At 48.3% G+C, this 14,059-nt stretch overlaps 5 protein-coding genes across 5 annotated transcripts; 3 read left to right on the top strand and 2 right to left on the bottom strand.

The window, feature by feature from the left end:
• Positions 1-50: 50 nt before the first annotated feature.
• Positions 51-1,747, top strand: C8R40DRAFT_1172308 (Snf7-domain-containing protein; the record flags this gene model as incomplete). The annotated part of the gene is made up of 5 exons (XM_046231836.1): positions 51-359; positions 428-949; positions 1,003-1,130; positions 1,179-1,347; positions 1,400-1,747. The coding sequence occupies 5 exons, from the start codon at positions 51-53 to the stop codon at positions 1,745-1,747; spliced, it is 1,476 nt and encodes a 491-aa protein (XP_046084610.1).
• Positions 1,748-1,933: 186 nt separating this feature from the next.
• C8R40DRAFT_1112300 (uncharacterized protein) lies at positions 1,934-3,302 on the top strand. Its single transcript, XM_046228411.1, has 6 exons — positions 1,934-1,956; positions 2,005-2,201; positions 2,251-2,356; positions 2,412-2,478; positions 2,541-3,139; positions 3,191-3,302. Exons 3-5 carry the CDS (start codon positions 2,267-2,269, stop codon positions 2,942-2,944), a joined length of 561 nt encoding a protein of 186 aa, XP_046084609.1. The 5' UTR covers positions 1,934-1,956; positions 2,005-2,201; positions 2,251-2,266; the 3' UTR covers positions 2,945-3,139; positions 3,191-3,302.
• A 2,596-nt stretch (positions 3,303-5,898) lies between these two features.
• C8R40DRAFT_1172306 (uncharacterized protein) lies at positions 5,899-6,217 on the bottom strand (the record flags this gene model as incomplete). Its single annotated transcript, XM_046231835.1, has 2 exons — positions 5,899-6,044; positions 6,103-6,217. The coding sequence occupies 2 exons, from the start codon at positions 6,215-6,217 to the stop codon at positions 5,899-5,901; spliced, it is 261 nt and encodes an 86-aa protein (XP_046084608.1).
• A 497-nt stretch (positions 6,218-6,714) lies between these two features.
• Positions 6,715-7,401, top strand: C8R40DRAFT_1172305 (uncharacterized protein; the record flags this gene model as incomplete). The annotated part of the gene is made up of 2 exons (XM_046231834.1): positions 6,715-6,919; positions 6,992-7,401. 2 exons carry the CDS (start codon positions 6,715-6,717, stop codon positions 7,399-7,401), a joined length of 615 nt encoding a protein of 204 aa, XP_046084607.1.
• A 210-nt stretch (positions 7,402-7,611) lies between these two features.
• Positions 7,612-9,528, bottom strand: C8R40DRAFT_1172304 (DNA breaking-rejoining enzyme; the record flags this gene model as incomplete). The annotated part of the gene is made up of 2 exons (XM_046231833.1): positions 7,612-9,231; positions 9,286-9,528. 2 exons carry the CDS (start codon positions 9,526-9,528, stop codon positions 7,612-7,614), a joined length of 1,863 nt encoding a protein of 620 aa, XP_046084606.1.
• Positions 9,529-14,059: the final 4,531 nt, after the last annotated feature.

Here is a 14,059-nt window from a genome sequence, read left to right as displayed (position 1 = left end):
TTCCTTTGTCTTCTTCGAGTTCTTAGCCTAAAGCTTCTTCCTCTTTCATCATGACCTCACGAACGCCAACACCTTATTCTTCGCCGTATAAATCAATGTCTTCGACAATATCAACCCCCCCATTTATCTCAGGTTCACGATATAGACTTCAGTCTCTTTATTCCGACTTTTCTGAACAGAAACGTTCAAATCCTGCTTCGTATCAAGCTAATGTCGATTGGTGGCGACGAACGTTGGAAACCTACGTCTCTGAGGGCTTTCATGGTTCAAACAGGCTGGTACTCAAAGCAGGGCAACAGCTTGTTGATAACTTTCGAGTAGAAGGTGTAGGGAAACCTATCTGCTTCCATGCTGTTCTCGTGAGTGTTCAATGTTTGTGTTGCAATTGCCAGAGTTTCCTCTGACCCTTGTTCTCGTGCTAGTAAAGACCGAACTTTCATCTCCACCTCCATCATCTGCCACTGCAGTTCTACCCACATTACTACCACTTACCACGTTCATCTCACTCGCAACATCTTTATATTCTTCCAAATCCAGATCATACCTCACTGTGATACCCAGTCTCTTTCTATCTTATGTCGTCGCAAAACCACTCTGGTGGGCATTAGAACAGGTTGGCGTTGTCGGAGAAGACAGTCTTGCGAGCAGTGTCTCGAGCACGTTTTCGTCATTCGGTTCTGCAACACACAAGACAAACACGCAGTGGTATGGTGATTACGTCTTGCTTCACCTCGTGGAGCGTGCAGGAAATGAAATTCTAGAGAGCCAAAGACTCAAGAACACAGGACCTTCCGATGCACTGTATACCTTCGATTCATTCAGAGCAGAGTTTGCGGAATGCGTGATTGGCTCTGATTCGAAAGACAAGATGACAATGAGCGACCTTGATATGAAAGTGATATTGCGATACTTGGAGCGGGACAAAGGTGTGGTCGTGGTTGAAAACGGAGTACGTATGTCATTTTTTCCTACTTGACAACCTTTAGTCATGGCCTTTTCAAGGTTGTCAAGTTCATTGAGGATGACGCTGAAGCAGAGATAAGTGGTGTCGATCGAGGTATACTTGAACTCAAGACTGCAGTGGCAAATCTGCACGCACAGATCGAAGGATTGCAAAAAAAGATTGATCTGTATGTGCTCTTTTCACGCTCAGAACATGGATATTCATGAATTTTCAGCTGTGCTCAGAAGGCTGGCGAAGCTTTGAAACTGAAACGCAAATCAATTGCGTTAAGTTACCTTCGCTCGAAAAAGCAGTTGGACGAGCTCCTTACAAAGCGGCTCAGTGCACTGAGTAATTTGGAAGGGACTTTAATTCAGGTAGAAGGTGCAGCAGGTGACATAGAGGTCAGTATGTTTCACTGACCCGATCTTTTTGTCCTGATCTCAACTTTGACAGATATTGAATTCGTACAGAGCTTCCACTGCAACATTACGGTCTATCCTATCACACCCATCTCTAAACCGTGACTCTATCGAGCAAACGATGGAGGCGATGGCCGAGGCTAACGCCGATGCCAAGGAAATAGATGAAGCTGTCAGAATTGGTGGTGATGTTGCAATTGGCGTCCCTGATTTCGACGATGCTGAGCTAGAAGAGGAACTTCACCGGTTGGCTATTGAATCTGTGGAAGAGAAGCAGGATGAGTCAAGGGAGACGAAGTTGGGATCTCTCCCGGCAGCTCCTTTGCATGATGTGTGGGAAACAAGTCGAACGAACCCCGAACGGGAAGCGGTTGCGTCTTAGGATCCCGAATATACGATTAGATATAGACTCAGAATATCATACAGTTAGGTTTATCTTCTTCCGAGACAATCCGAGAGAATGAGCGTCTTGAACGGTCTCGAAGAACATCCAAAATCAATGCTGTATTTGAAACTATGATTCACAGGCTTCGATTTTCGCTTCTCGACAAGTGCTATCGCGTGTTGAAAAGCCACTCTCTACTACTACGGGTGTGTGATATTTTCTTTTTACAGGCCGGTGTCCGAGAATTGATGCAGTTCTGTCGACCGACGAACACAGGAAGAGAAGAAAGATCCCAGCTTGTGTTTAAATAGTACATATGACCCTCTTCGGCAGCTTTGCTTCATGAATACAGAATACAGCCCTATAACAGCGGCATTCGCAAGCATAATTTAGGTTCAGATAAAAAGGGCACTCTATCTTCTCGAGGGTCCACATCAACCCTCAGCAGACAGTTTGTTCTCCTTCAGACTGTCCTCGAGCCTGATCTCATTATCTCGCAGTCAAGACGCTCTGATAATGTTGTGGATTCTCTTCGGAGCTCTGTTAGGGGGTGCAAATGGGCAGATAAATGCTCCAAATTGTAATTCGAGTTTGGATTATCAATGGGTGAGTTTATCCCTTGCCTTTATCTTTCAACTCTCATTGTAAAAGATGTTCTTAGTCATTCAACTCTCTCGACCAGAACCCATGCGTTGTAGCATCGTTCCTCGGTCAAGCATGCGATACTCGTGAGCCTGAGTCTACCCCCCTTGTAAATACTGCTTATCTTGTAAACTTTTATTATGATCAGAGTATTCCATTCCCTCCCTCAACACCACTGAACATTATGGTGGACCCAGTACTGGACAGGACAACCCGTGCCAGTGTAGCTCTGTCATGTATATCTTGCTAAGTGCATGTGGGGCATGTCAGGGAGGATCGTTCATTGCGTGTGTGGTCTTTATTCATTGCCTCGGTCACTTATCCCAAGCTCTAACCTATGGACATTTGACGTCGGATGAAAACGATGCTGATTCTCGCGCAGATGGTCCGCCTATAATCATAACTGCACCAATGTCTATCCTACGATGTGAGTTGCTCGTATTCTGCCCGTACCTGAACTTTGATTATCGTGTTCACTGGACAATCCACCTGTCTGCTCGCATCTTTCTGCGCTCCTTTTGGTCATATTACCCTCAAATATGGTTCAACTGAATCATTAATACTTCTGACTCTAGATTTCCTGAAAATATCCCGTCCGGAACGAGGGTCCCTCGTTGGGCGTATCAAAATGTTACGGTTTGTAGTCGTCATATACTGATTCCCCATAATTCAAGCGATTGTGAATAGGCCGAAGACAACTTCAATCCCACAGAAGCACAAGCAGTTGGAGGTGCGCATTACCTCAATCTAGGATGTGTTTTACTTCCGTGCTAATCACTGTCCGCTTCACAGACGCACCAGAATCGACCGGAAGTTCTCCATCTACAGGCACCCCAACTACAGGTACCAGCACCCCAACTCTGACCCCCACAGTGTCAAGCCAAGGCAAAAAAACCAACGCAGGCGCCATCGCGGGCGGAGTTGTTGGCGGAGTCATCGTCGTTCTCCTTGCTCTCGTAGCGTTGCTTTATCTAAGACGCATGCAACGACGCAGAAACAAAAAAGGTGCCACGCGTGCTGAGATCGACGTTGACGACAAACCACGGCCGTACCCCGTAGGGCCAGTGTCGATGTCGAGTTCTGCTGAGACTGGGACCGAATTTCATGCTTCCATTCCGACTATGTCTATGCCGTCTGCTGCGATGAGGCTTTATGTGAGTGATACTTACTCACCAATAAATTCTATTGATGGACGAACGTATTATCATCTTAGGATCCTTCGGATCCAAGCACCTTCCCTACGTCTATTCTCTCGACTTCGCCTTCTCCACACGCAAACCATTCCCCTCAAAGTTCGGAGACGGGTGTCACCGGGTATTTCTCTTCTGCTTATCATAGTATCATGCCGAACCGCCAACCAGGATTACCTGAGCTTTAAGGCTCGAAGTTCGGCGTACGGAATAGGGGCGTATTCGGATAGGGCCCAGACGATTTTGGCTGCGTAGACGATCACAACTGTATACTCAAGAGTAGTGCTACTCTGAGTTGTATTTTCATGCAATGGAAAGAAGCATATCGCATATCATGATCCTTCATAGAGAGTTTGGCATATGAGCACCCAAACAAGCACCCAAAAAGTTTCGTCGAAGAAAATCCTTAGCGCCGTGCTTGCACGGCAAATCCCCGACTTCATGATGAGCGGGTATGTCGAACTGTTGAGTATATGCGATTAGATATATAGGTTGAGGTTATTGTTGGACTTTTGTGTCATGGCGTAATGGGTGTATGGTGTACATCCCAAAGTCCACATGTACAAGAACTTGCAGCACTATCACTCGCAAATTCTAACAAAGCTTGAATGATATTTTCCACTAGTTTCCACTACCACAGCATGTTTCGAAATTCCTCAAAATTCACCTGCCGAATTCCTATGGATTGATGACAATGCATGTAGAGTAAGTTCACTCAAGTAAGAATGGATGACTTCCCGTAAGGATTTTGAGTCGAACATCAGATACTTTACGAGCTGTCTTGGAATTAATAAAAAGATTAATTATCGCCGTTTTCAAAATAGTTGGCGCCTGTTCAGAACCTAAGAATCGCGCTCTAGGCGCTGCGGATCCTCAAAAATTTGGACGAGGATTTGCTCAAATTTAGGTTTACTAATTCGGACATTGTTCTGGTGGAGCTTCCGGGGGCCCTATCCTGAATTAATTCTCCATCATAATGGAATTGAATGCGATATAGTACAGTAATGCGAGAAAAAAAAACATAACCAACAGAAACACCCAGGAAATAGCCTTGAACGCGCTACCTGAGACCTTGAGGGAGAGACAGAAAAAAAGAAAACAGAAAACAGAATACTACATACGATACGATACGATACCGGTGTCGAGTATTTCAAAGCTTTCTCCTTCGTTATCAACACTTCATCATCTGACATCTTGAGGATGGGGTGTGGTTGTCGTGGTATCAGGATAGGGATCAGGATTAGGATTAGGAACAGAGATGGAGCTCGAGGATGAATTTCGCGTGAGAGTTTACGCTTGAGTCTGCGTGGTTACGGTAGAATGTACTCTAATGTACTTGAGGATTGTTGACCCCGCACAGACAACTGATCAGTGTCTTATCTCATCTGTATCTATACCCCAGATCAATAAGGCCTCATACCACAGCATACCACCTGCTCCTGCGTTCCTTACTTTTCATTGCCGAGTCATAGTCTGTCATAGTACATATCCCGCACTGACAACTGATCAGTGTCTTATCTCATCTGTATTTACCCCAAATCAATAAGACCCTCATACCACCTGCTCCTGCGTTCCTTACTTTTCATTGCCGAGTCATTTTGCTGAGCCTTATCGCCTCTCATGAGTACATAAAGAGGACAGTGTCCTTTATTAGTATCATCAGGTATTTTCTAACATCACCTCAATACTCAACGGGACAAAAAAAATTTGCTGGTCAAAAATTTTTTTTTGCTCGTTTTCAACCCTGCAACTGGTGAGTGTCGACCGTTGGTTTTAATAAGGGAATGCTTGAATATTATATCGTACCTAGAGACTGTTCTCTTGATCACGTGCGAAAGTGGGCCATCGCGCTGCGCGCGTGGCAAGAACGAGTCCGAAAATCAGAGTTGCATATAAATAAGTGCAGATGCTGTGTAATCTCTGCAACAGAGTAAATCTATGTGAGTGATTGTGTTGGCCTCCAAAACCATATTCCCTCCATCTCGCATCCCATCGTGTACCTCATATTGAGGGTGACGGATGAGGAGGAAAGCGCTCGAGAGGGGCGGCAGTTCCCAGCCCAACATGGGCACCAGTGGATGCAGCAAGCCAGGTGGCAAAACAAACACCATGCAAACGCGAGGAAAGTAATGGCCAGGAGTGCAAAAGTTATTGAATTGCGCAGAGTAAATAGATGCAGTACGTAGCAGGGTAAACATGGGGTAGATACAGAGATAAGTAAAGCACCAGCATTTGGGAACAAAAAGTGGGCCGACCATGCGAGAACAGTACGAAGAATGCGGGTGATGGGATAGCGAAATACGCTGAAAATGGTGTTTATGGTGCTAGAAGATAGCGCAGAGGTTGTGTACCACAGGTGGCAAAGGAGAATGTGGACGAAGTTGGAGAAAATATTGGCGATGAGAGATAGGCTGGTGAGCGGTCGAGTACTTCGTTGTGGTGCCAAAGACCGAGCAATATACCTGTCGTTCCCATCTTCAGCTGCAGCCCCGGCGCGCGTGGACAAGAAGAGGAACGCACCTCTCTCCCCTTCGAACCCCGTCCCAAAATCAGACTGTTCTCTCCAACCCACCTCCCCCTTGGTCAGCTCCATTCCCATCCTCGAATACCCCAGAAGATGTGGCGAATTGGCCATCCTGATTTGGTCGTTGTTTTCAAGACTTTTGTTGATGAGCTGTGGCAGAGGCTTTTGCAGAAGAATGCCGGAGAAGTAGGACGAGAGGGGGATGTAGTGCAGCCAAGAATTCGCGGCAAGATGTAGGGCGCAGACAATGTTGGAGGTGGGGGCGCCGTAGGTAACGCAGAGTGACGAAAAGGTGACGAGTGGCGCGAAGCGTGACAGTCCAAGTATGGGGAAAAAAAAATCGCTGAAAGAGGAAGGTCAAAAATATATAAGGAAGGTCAAAAATATAAAAGGAAGAATTCCCACGCTGGAACCCACTATAAGACGAATCCTTCATTACATTTCGGACTCGTAACTGTTGACGGCGATCCTGATCAGCACTTTCACTCCAACTTCAATTTGCATCGAATCTCGTCCATTTCTGTCTGCCTTGCCCCAAGCCAAACCTGTCTCTTCCTAACCTGCAACAGCTTTGCTTCACGTTTCGTCGTCCTAACAGATTCTAGATGATGCGTTCCATCATATCGTTCTCAGGCTATAACCTCACGTTCACTGTGACGGTCCTCCTCATTATTATTTGCCATCTTGAAGCTATTGCTTCGCCTTTGGTCGTCCGCGAAGCTTCTTCTGCGGAAGTGTCCTTACAACTAATGGCTCGGGCAGACAGCTATAGTCCTTCTCAAGCGAGCACCGAACACAACCATACCGTCGGTGGTGAGCGTTTTTTTGTTCAAAAATATCTCAATAGCTCATACAGATAATTCTTCCGATATTCCCAATTCACAGCTCTGGAGCGGTTTTATGCTGGAATTATCTTACTCCCGCGGCGTGGAAGGAGAAAGACCACGTACTACAAATACGGTGTGGTCCTGGGGGAACATGCTTACCTGAAGGAGCTTGGCAACGTGGAATACAAGCAACTGAAGACCGCAGAGCGTGGAAATGTGATTTCCGCAGGCGTGCACGAACCCATGACTCTGCGCATGGTGGACAGTGTGACGGCGGACCTGTTTTGTGCGTCTTCCGAGCACAGTTGCAGGTGGGTGGTGGAAACACTGGATCTGATAAAGAAGCATTCGGACTCGCTTGAAGGTATTGATGAAAAGTGGAGGGGATTGTCGGACGAGGAGAAGACATATATTAGACAGCAGATAACTGGCCAGGAACATCTTCTGAACATTCCGATGACATGTTAGGAAGGATTGAAGCTCCAGGGTATTGAAAATAATTTTCAACGGCGGCTGGGGGTCTTTCTTTGGGCAATAAGGTTGAATTGGAACAGTCAGAAGTGAGGGTAGATAGTTTGAAACCTTGTACTATGGTAAACTTTGCCTCATGGAATGTTCCTGGTATGGTGACCCTGTTAATGTATAGTCTCAGTTTGTCATGAAGACTCATTCTTGGAACTAGGGTGATGCATTAGAATCAACGGGGACTGTACATCGTGTATGTACAGATATGGGAGTGTATATATATGTTTTTCTTGAGGGCTTATGCACATTGGGAGAAGGCCGAAGGCCTTCGGGTCCCAGCGGCAATGAGATTCTGAGGAAGAGGTATGCACGGTCAGCTGTGATTCCCGGAGCGTAGGAGTGCACGACGCATCCAGCGACCGTGGATACCCGCATTGGAGGAGGGCACTCACATCTTACTGGGGGCATTGTGTAGCGTATCAGTTCTTGGTGTAACTCCGGCTGCATATATGGTGCCATGATTTCGGCATGTTTCCGTAGGTATAGTAGGAAGGCGTCACTTTTCCACCTGCCTATTACGCGGACGGCATCGAAAGGGACCCCTCGGAGGAGGTATTCGAGGGTGGCGCCGATGCGGATGCCATGGCCTTGGAGGACGGGTAGGCCCCGGTTCTTGGCTGCCTTGCTGATGTGTTGGATGAATGCATGCTTCGTGAGGGGTCTTCGGACAGCTTTGTGTTGGTATGAGAATAAGTGTTCCGAAGAGTTGGGTTTGTTGACTGCGAGGTGATTTTGGAGTAGTGATTCTGGGTCTGTAGAGCCTAATTGTTTCGAGAAGTAGAGATCTTCTCCTTCTAGTTGATTGCTTTTGGTGCGTGGAACGTGTAGGACGGTGGTTTCGAACCCGTTCCGATCGGTGGCTTTCCGAACGTGAGCTGTGGTGACGTATTTTTCGGGAGTGAAGTCTTTCAGGTTGACTACGGTTAGTTCGCCTACCCTTGCTGCGCAATAAAAGCTTGTCGTAAGGCAGGCACTGCATGCTGCATCGAAGGGGTTGGAAGTGTCGAAGTCTTCCAGTAATCTGGCGATGTAGTCCTGAGTGAACGGCATCCTCTTTTTTCGGCGCGATCGTTCTGGCTGGAGACGTTCTGCTCCGTGTATCATGGTGTCGAGGGAATCCTTGTTCGTCTTCCATTCGATGCCATGGATGATGTGCCATGCCCGGACGCCATGAACATAGTTTTTGACTGAAGTGCCTGCGTAGTGACCTGCCATGGTGGATATCCAGGCGTTGAGTAAATCACTGCTGCACGGGGCGCGTTGAGCTTCCGGGATGTTACGTGAATCGCAGAATACATGGAACGATAGCCGTCCGGAGGCATAAGTTTTGAGGGTGCTTTCTGCATACCCATTCGTGAGTACGCGTTGAATACGGTTCACAAATTCATCTGGAAGATCTAATGGAGATCCTGTTGAGTCTTGAAAGTTACGCTGAGTGGCGGGTTTCCAGAGGATTAGACGTTCGCGAGCGGCACAGTGCGGGCATAGGGCAGAAAATATAGGTGTTAAATTCACTGGATATGGACGAATAGTATGTGTAGCTACGGTATTCACAGGAAGGGTAGTAGCAGTAGGATAGTTCGAAGTGGCCGGCCGGCTACCAAGTGTCCTCAAAGGCAGTGAGTAAACGTCCTTCTTCTTCAGAGTGCCACTGGTCGTATGATGGCCGTAAAGAGGGTCGCTCCGGTTTAGGTTCATAAGCAATGCGTTCAGGAGAGCTGTGCTCGCGGCGTTCGGCTGTGGTGTAAGGTGTGTCGTAGTCGATAATGAGGCCTGTTAGGTGGTGAGGGATGTCAATCTTTGGGAGGAGGTATTCTGCTCTGCCACGGGTGCCTCGCGAGAACGGATCGGCTGGGTTGTGAGCACTGGCAACGTATCGGGTGTGGACTCTGAAATTGCAACGTGAAGTGATTTCGTGAACGTATCGGAATATATAGTTCGTGGCTCTGTTTCTGCTTCTTCCGTTCCACCACCCCTCGACCACTCCTTCATTGTCACCCCATATTTTGTATTGTCTCCCTGCGGTTGCTTCCCTGGCGATGATGATGACAAGGAGATAGAAGCTGTCATAAAGTACGCAGCCCCTATCATTTTCCTTTTCTCACCGTCTCGACGCCTTTACTTGTACGATACATCATCCCATCACTATCAAACCCCCATCGATTACTGATCCACCTGACCCATCTTCTCCTTCTACTGGCTTCCGCCACCTTCCTTGTTCCTAAACTGTACAGTATTACATCGTTGTTTCTCGCAGACCGGATTATGTATATATAGCCAACCCTCCACAGCCTGGTCCCTTATCTTGACCTCTCTGTCATTATCTGGGACCAGGTATGTGCTTACTTATTATTACCTATGACTACGATACTCAATATATCTCTGTCATTATCTGGGACCAGCCTGCCGCCGTTCTGCTTAGTCGCTCCGCCTTGTTGCCTTGTCCAGTTGCTCCGCCTCACCGTTCTGCTTAGTCGCTCCGCTTTCCCGCTCCGTTAGTCACTCCGCCTCTGCCGCTTCGTGACATTAGGTCAAGATCCATTACTGCACTGACAGCCTACCGATAAGGTTGTCCTTGCAGGGTCTATAGACACCACGTCTTCCCCAGTTCCGCCCGACTCTGAAACACCTGTTGCCAGTATAGACTGCTCCGCACTCCCGCACGCACTTGACCCCAGAGACCAAGCTCACGCCCATAACAACGACGATACTTGGCGCGATTGCCAGTCTCAACCTTGCCCCAACGCCCTTTCGAACTCAATCCGAGAGCCACTCACTGTGAGCAATATAACCTTCCTGCCGATTCCCCAGCCTCGATTGCCTACTCCCATCATGTCGACTCCTATCCCGCCTGCCCCAAACACCTCTGCGGAGGATCTCATGGCTCAGCTCATCAGACAAGTAGCTAACCTTGCTACAGCTATGGAGGAACGCTCATCCTCTAAGTCAAGCATGAACAAACCCGAGGTTTTCAAGGGTAAAGATGGCGCTGAAGCCCGTCGCTTCATGGCTCAGTTCCAGAATTGGGCGTCAGAACAACCGGATCTCGCCAAAAGCCAAGTAAAACTCATCAAGTCCGCCTTGGGATTCTTCACAGAAAGTGCCGGAGATTGGGCAACTCCCCATCTGCTACATTTCAATGCGGAAAATCCCCCTTTCGGAGGAAATTGGGAGGCGTTTCTGAAGGAATTTAGCCAACGGTTTGAACCAATGGACCCAGGTATGGAAGCCCGTAGCGAGATCAAGAATCTCAGGCAAAGTAAAGGACAGACAGTTGCGGAATTCGCTCAGAAGTTCAAGGATATCGGAGATCGGACTGAAATGTCTGATATTGACTTGCGGGAACGTTTCTTCACTGCATTACTCCCAGAGATCCGACAACACCTCATCACCGTAAACATTGCCCAAGGAATTGCTCCGACTCTGAAGGAGGCAATCAAACGGGCCATATCGGTGGATGTCTACCTGCACGATCCCACCATGACTGGCCGGAACTCTGGATACCCTCCCACGCATACCGCTCATACTACCCCTGCTGACCCCCACGCTATGGACATTGATGCAACCCACACCAGTAATGGGAATACTAGGGAAGCATTCCTAGCTCGCATGTGAGGACGATGCTTTGGCTGTGGTGCCCAAGGTCATGTCAAGCAAAACTGCCCACACCAAGAAACCACCTGCCGTTACTGTGGATGCCGAGGACATCTGGAAGCAGTCTGCCAAGACAAGTTCATGGGACTCAGACGAGACCGAGGCCGACGCCAGCAGATATCCAGTACGGGACCCATGCCATTCTCCCTGTTCCCAAATGAATCCGTCCAGATTGCTTCCTCGACCCCAACATCTGCTCCTGCAACCATACCTGCTACTCCGAGCCCCCCTAACCAGGACTTTTCCAATCAGATTGGTCAAATAAGGGAATTACTTGATCGTGCTAACGCTATGTCCTCCTCGTCCTCTGGCTTTCAACAGGGTTTTTAAAGAGGGTACCCGCTTCGGCTGCACCGAGAGTACCCCGTAATCAGTTTGTTATGTTCGCTACTTCCTCGTATGACTCGCACCCATCATGTACAATATTGTCGATCCGGGAATTAAACTCTACTTCCCCACATTTCCGAATTCATGCGAGACTAAGAGGAAGGAATCACAGTATAACAACTGCAGCCATGGTAGACTGTGGAGCTACCGCCCTGTTTTTAAACCAAGACTTTGTCACCCGGAACCATGTAAGATGTGCACCCCTCCATAAACCAATCGACGTTTTTAATATCGATGGAACACCTAACCGAGCTGGGCGGATAACCCATTTTGCACGTCTAGCACTCACAGTGGATAATCAAGAGCGATGGATGGACTTTCTGATCACCAACCTAGGAGGTGAAGACATCATCCTTGGACTCCCCTGGCTACGGAAGGTAAATCCGGAGATTGATTGGGAGAAAGGACGACTTTCAGTAAAGCCTCCTCGAGTAACGATAGAAGAAGTCCCAGACGAGGAGATCTTGTACTCTCATCTAGCCGCCACTCACACAGAAACCCCGATCCTCGAACTCCCGGAACTGGAACCTCCCGCAGAAAACCCCCACATTGAGGAGCCACTAGAAGCGACCCTTGAACCGAGTGAATCAGCAGCGGTGGAAGAACCACCAATACACCGAATTCGAGCCAATCATAAAACTCGCCGGGCATGGGTAAAAGCAGGAATTCTAGAGGAACAGACGGAGGAAGTCTGGTGCGCCGCAGGATTCACTTACTCCCAGCAGCTAGCAGAGGAAGCCAACCGAGACAAACCCGTTAAAACCTTCGAAGAAATGGTCCCTGAGCAGTATCGTGATTTCAAGAAGGTTTTCTCAGAATCCGCCTCCGAACGATTACCTGCCCACCAACCTTGGGACCATGCGATTGATCTCGTACCTGGAGCACCGGCAACCATGCGTACCAAGATTTATCCCATGTCCCTAAACGAGCAGGAGGAGTTGGATCGTTTCCTAGAAGAAAACCTACGGAAAGGCTATATCGTCCCCTCAAAATCACCAATCTCATCACTGGTCTTCTTCGTAAAGAAGAAGGATGGGAAACTCCGTTTCGTACAAGACTACCGGAAACTGAACGAGTACACTGTGAAGAACCGATACCCTCTCCCATTAGTTGCTGACATCATTAGCCGACTTCAGGGAGCCAGATACTTCACGAAGTTTGATGTCCGCTGGGGTTACAATAACATACGGATTAAGAAGGGGCATGAATGGAAAGGCGCATTCGCAACAACCCGAGGCTTGTTCGAGCCTAAGGTCATGTTCTTTGGTCTCACAAATTCCCCTGCCACGTTCCAAGCACTTATGAATGCTATATTTGCTGATCTCATTGCAGCTGGCAAGGTGGCAGTCTACCTAGATGACATCCTTATCTTCAGTAACGATCTCGAGGAACACCGACGAATGGTACGGGAAGTATTAACCCGGTTAGAAAAGCACGACCTCTACCTACGACCCGAAAAATGCGAATTTGAACAACAACAGATTGAATACCTCGGACTCATCATCTCAGAAGGGGAGGTGAGAATGGATCCGGTAAAAGTAGCGGCTGTTCGTGACTGGCCAGTCCCTACTAACCTTCGGGAACTACGAGGGTTCTTGGGATTTGCAAACTTCTACCGACGCTTTATCCGGAATTTTGCCAAAATAGCACGACCTCTGAACGACCTGACGAAGAAAGACACCAGCTTTACCTGGACCGACGCTCGACAGAAAGCATTTGATACCCTTCGAGAAGCCTTCATCTCCGCACCGATCCTTGCTCTATGGACACCAGACAGGCCTACTCGAATCGAGGTAGACGCATCAGGCTTTGCCACGGGAGGCGCCCTTATGCAGAAGCAGGACGATGGCCAATGGCATCCGGTAGCCTTCAGATCGGCATCCATGCAGCCAGCGGAACGGAACTACGAAATCTACGATCGAGAAATGCTTGCTATCATTGAAGCACTGAAGGATTGGAGGAACTTTCTAGAAGGACTCCCTCAACCATTCGACATCATTACGGACCATTCAAACCTCGAATTCTGGCGCACTGCACAAGACCTCACCCGCCGACAAGCCCGATGGGCCCTCTATCTGTCACGGTTTGACTTTCATATGATCCACCGCCCTGGCAGAGTAAACACCCAAGCTGATGCTCTCTCCCGCATGGCAGTTCATCATGTATCAGACAGCGATGATAACCGACAACAGACAGTCCTTAAACCTGGCCACTTCGTACAAATTGCAGCTTCGATCCTACAGAACCCCTTAGAGGATCGTATCCGGAAAGCCTCAGAACGGGAGGCACAGGTATTGGAGGGTCTCAAAACAGTCAAAGAGCACGGACTACAGCGCTTGGCCAATGGGATAGCCGAATGGGAAGAAGACAATGGGTTGGTCTACTACCGAGGTCGAGTATACGTACCAGCAAACGACGACCTACGCACTGAGGTACTCCGTCAATGCCACGACCATCCAACTGCAGGACACCCCGGACTACACGGGACACTCGACTTGGTCAGTACCCATTTCTGGTGGCCTACGTTGCGCTCTTTTGTGGAAAAATATGTTGAGGGATG

The sequence above is a fragment of the Lentinula edodes genome (assembly GCF_021015755.1).
Source record: "Lentinula edodes strain Le(Bin) 0899 ss11 chromosome Unknown C8R40scaffold_25, whole genome shotgun sequence".
Taxonomy (NCBI): Eukaryota; Fungi; Basidiomycota; class Agaricomycetes; order Agaricales; family Omphalotaceae; genus Lentinula; species Lentinula edodes.
Note: the sequence above shows the minus strand (reverse complement) of the source record. Positions and strands in the feature narration are given on the sequence as shown.

What these genes read in the sequence shown, in the direction of transcription:
- C8R40DRAFT_1112300 (XM_046228411.1), top strand. Translation starts at nt 2,267, where the DNA reads ATGTTGTGGATTCTCTTCGGAGCTCTGTTAGGGGGTGCAAATGGGCAG. An exon ending in CGAGTTTGGATTATCAATGG is followed by an intron (nt 2,357 to 2,411) that starts GTGAGTTTATCC and finishes AGATGTTCTTAG; the next exon opens with TCATTCAACTCTCTCGACCA. An exon ending in CGGTCAAGCATGCGATACTC is followed by an intron (nt 2,479 to 2,540) that starts GTGAGCCTGAGT and finishes TATTATGATCAG; the next exon opens with AGTATTCCATTCCCTCCCTC.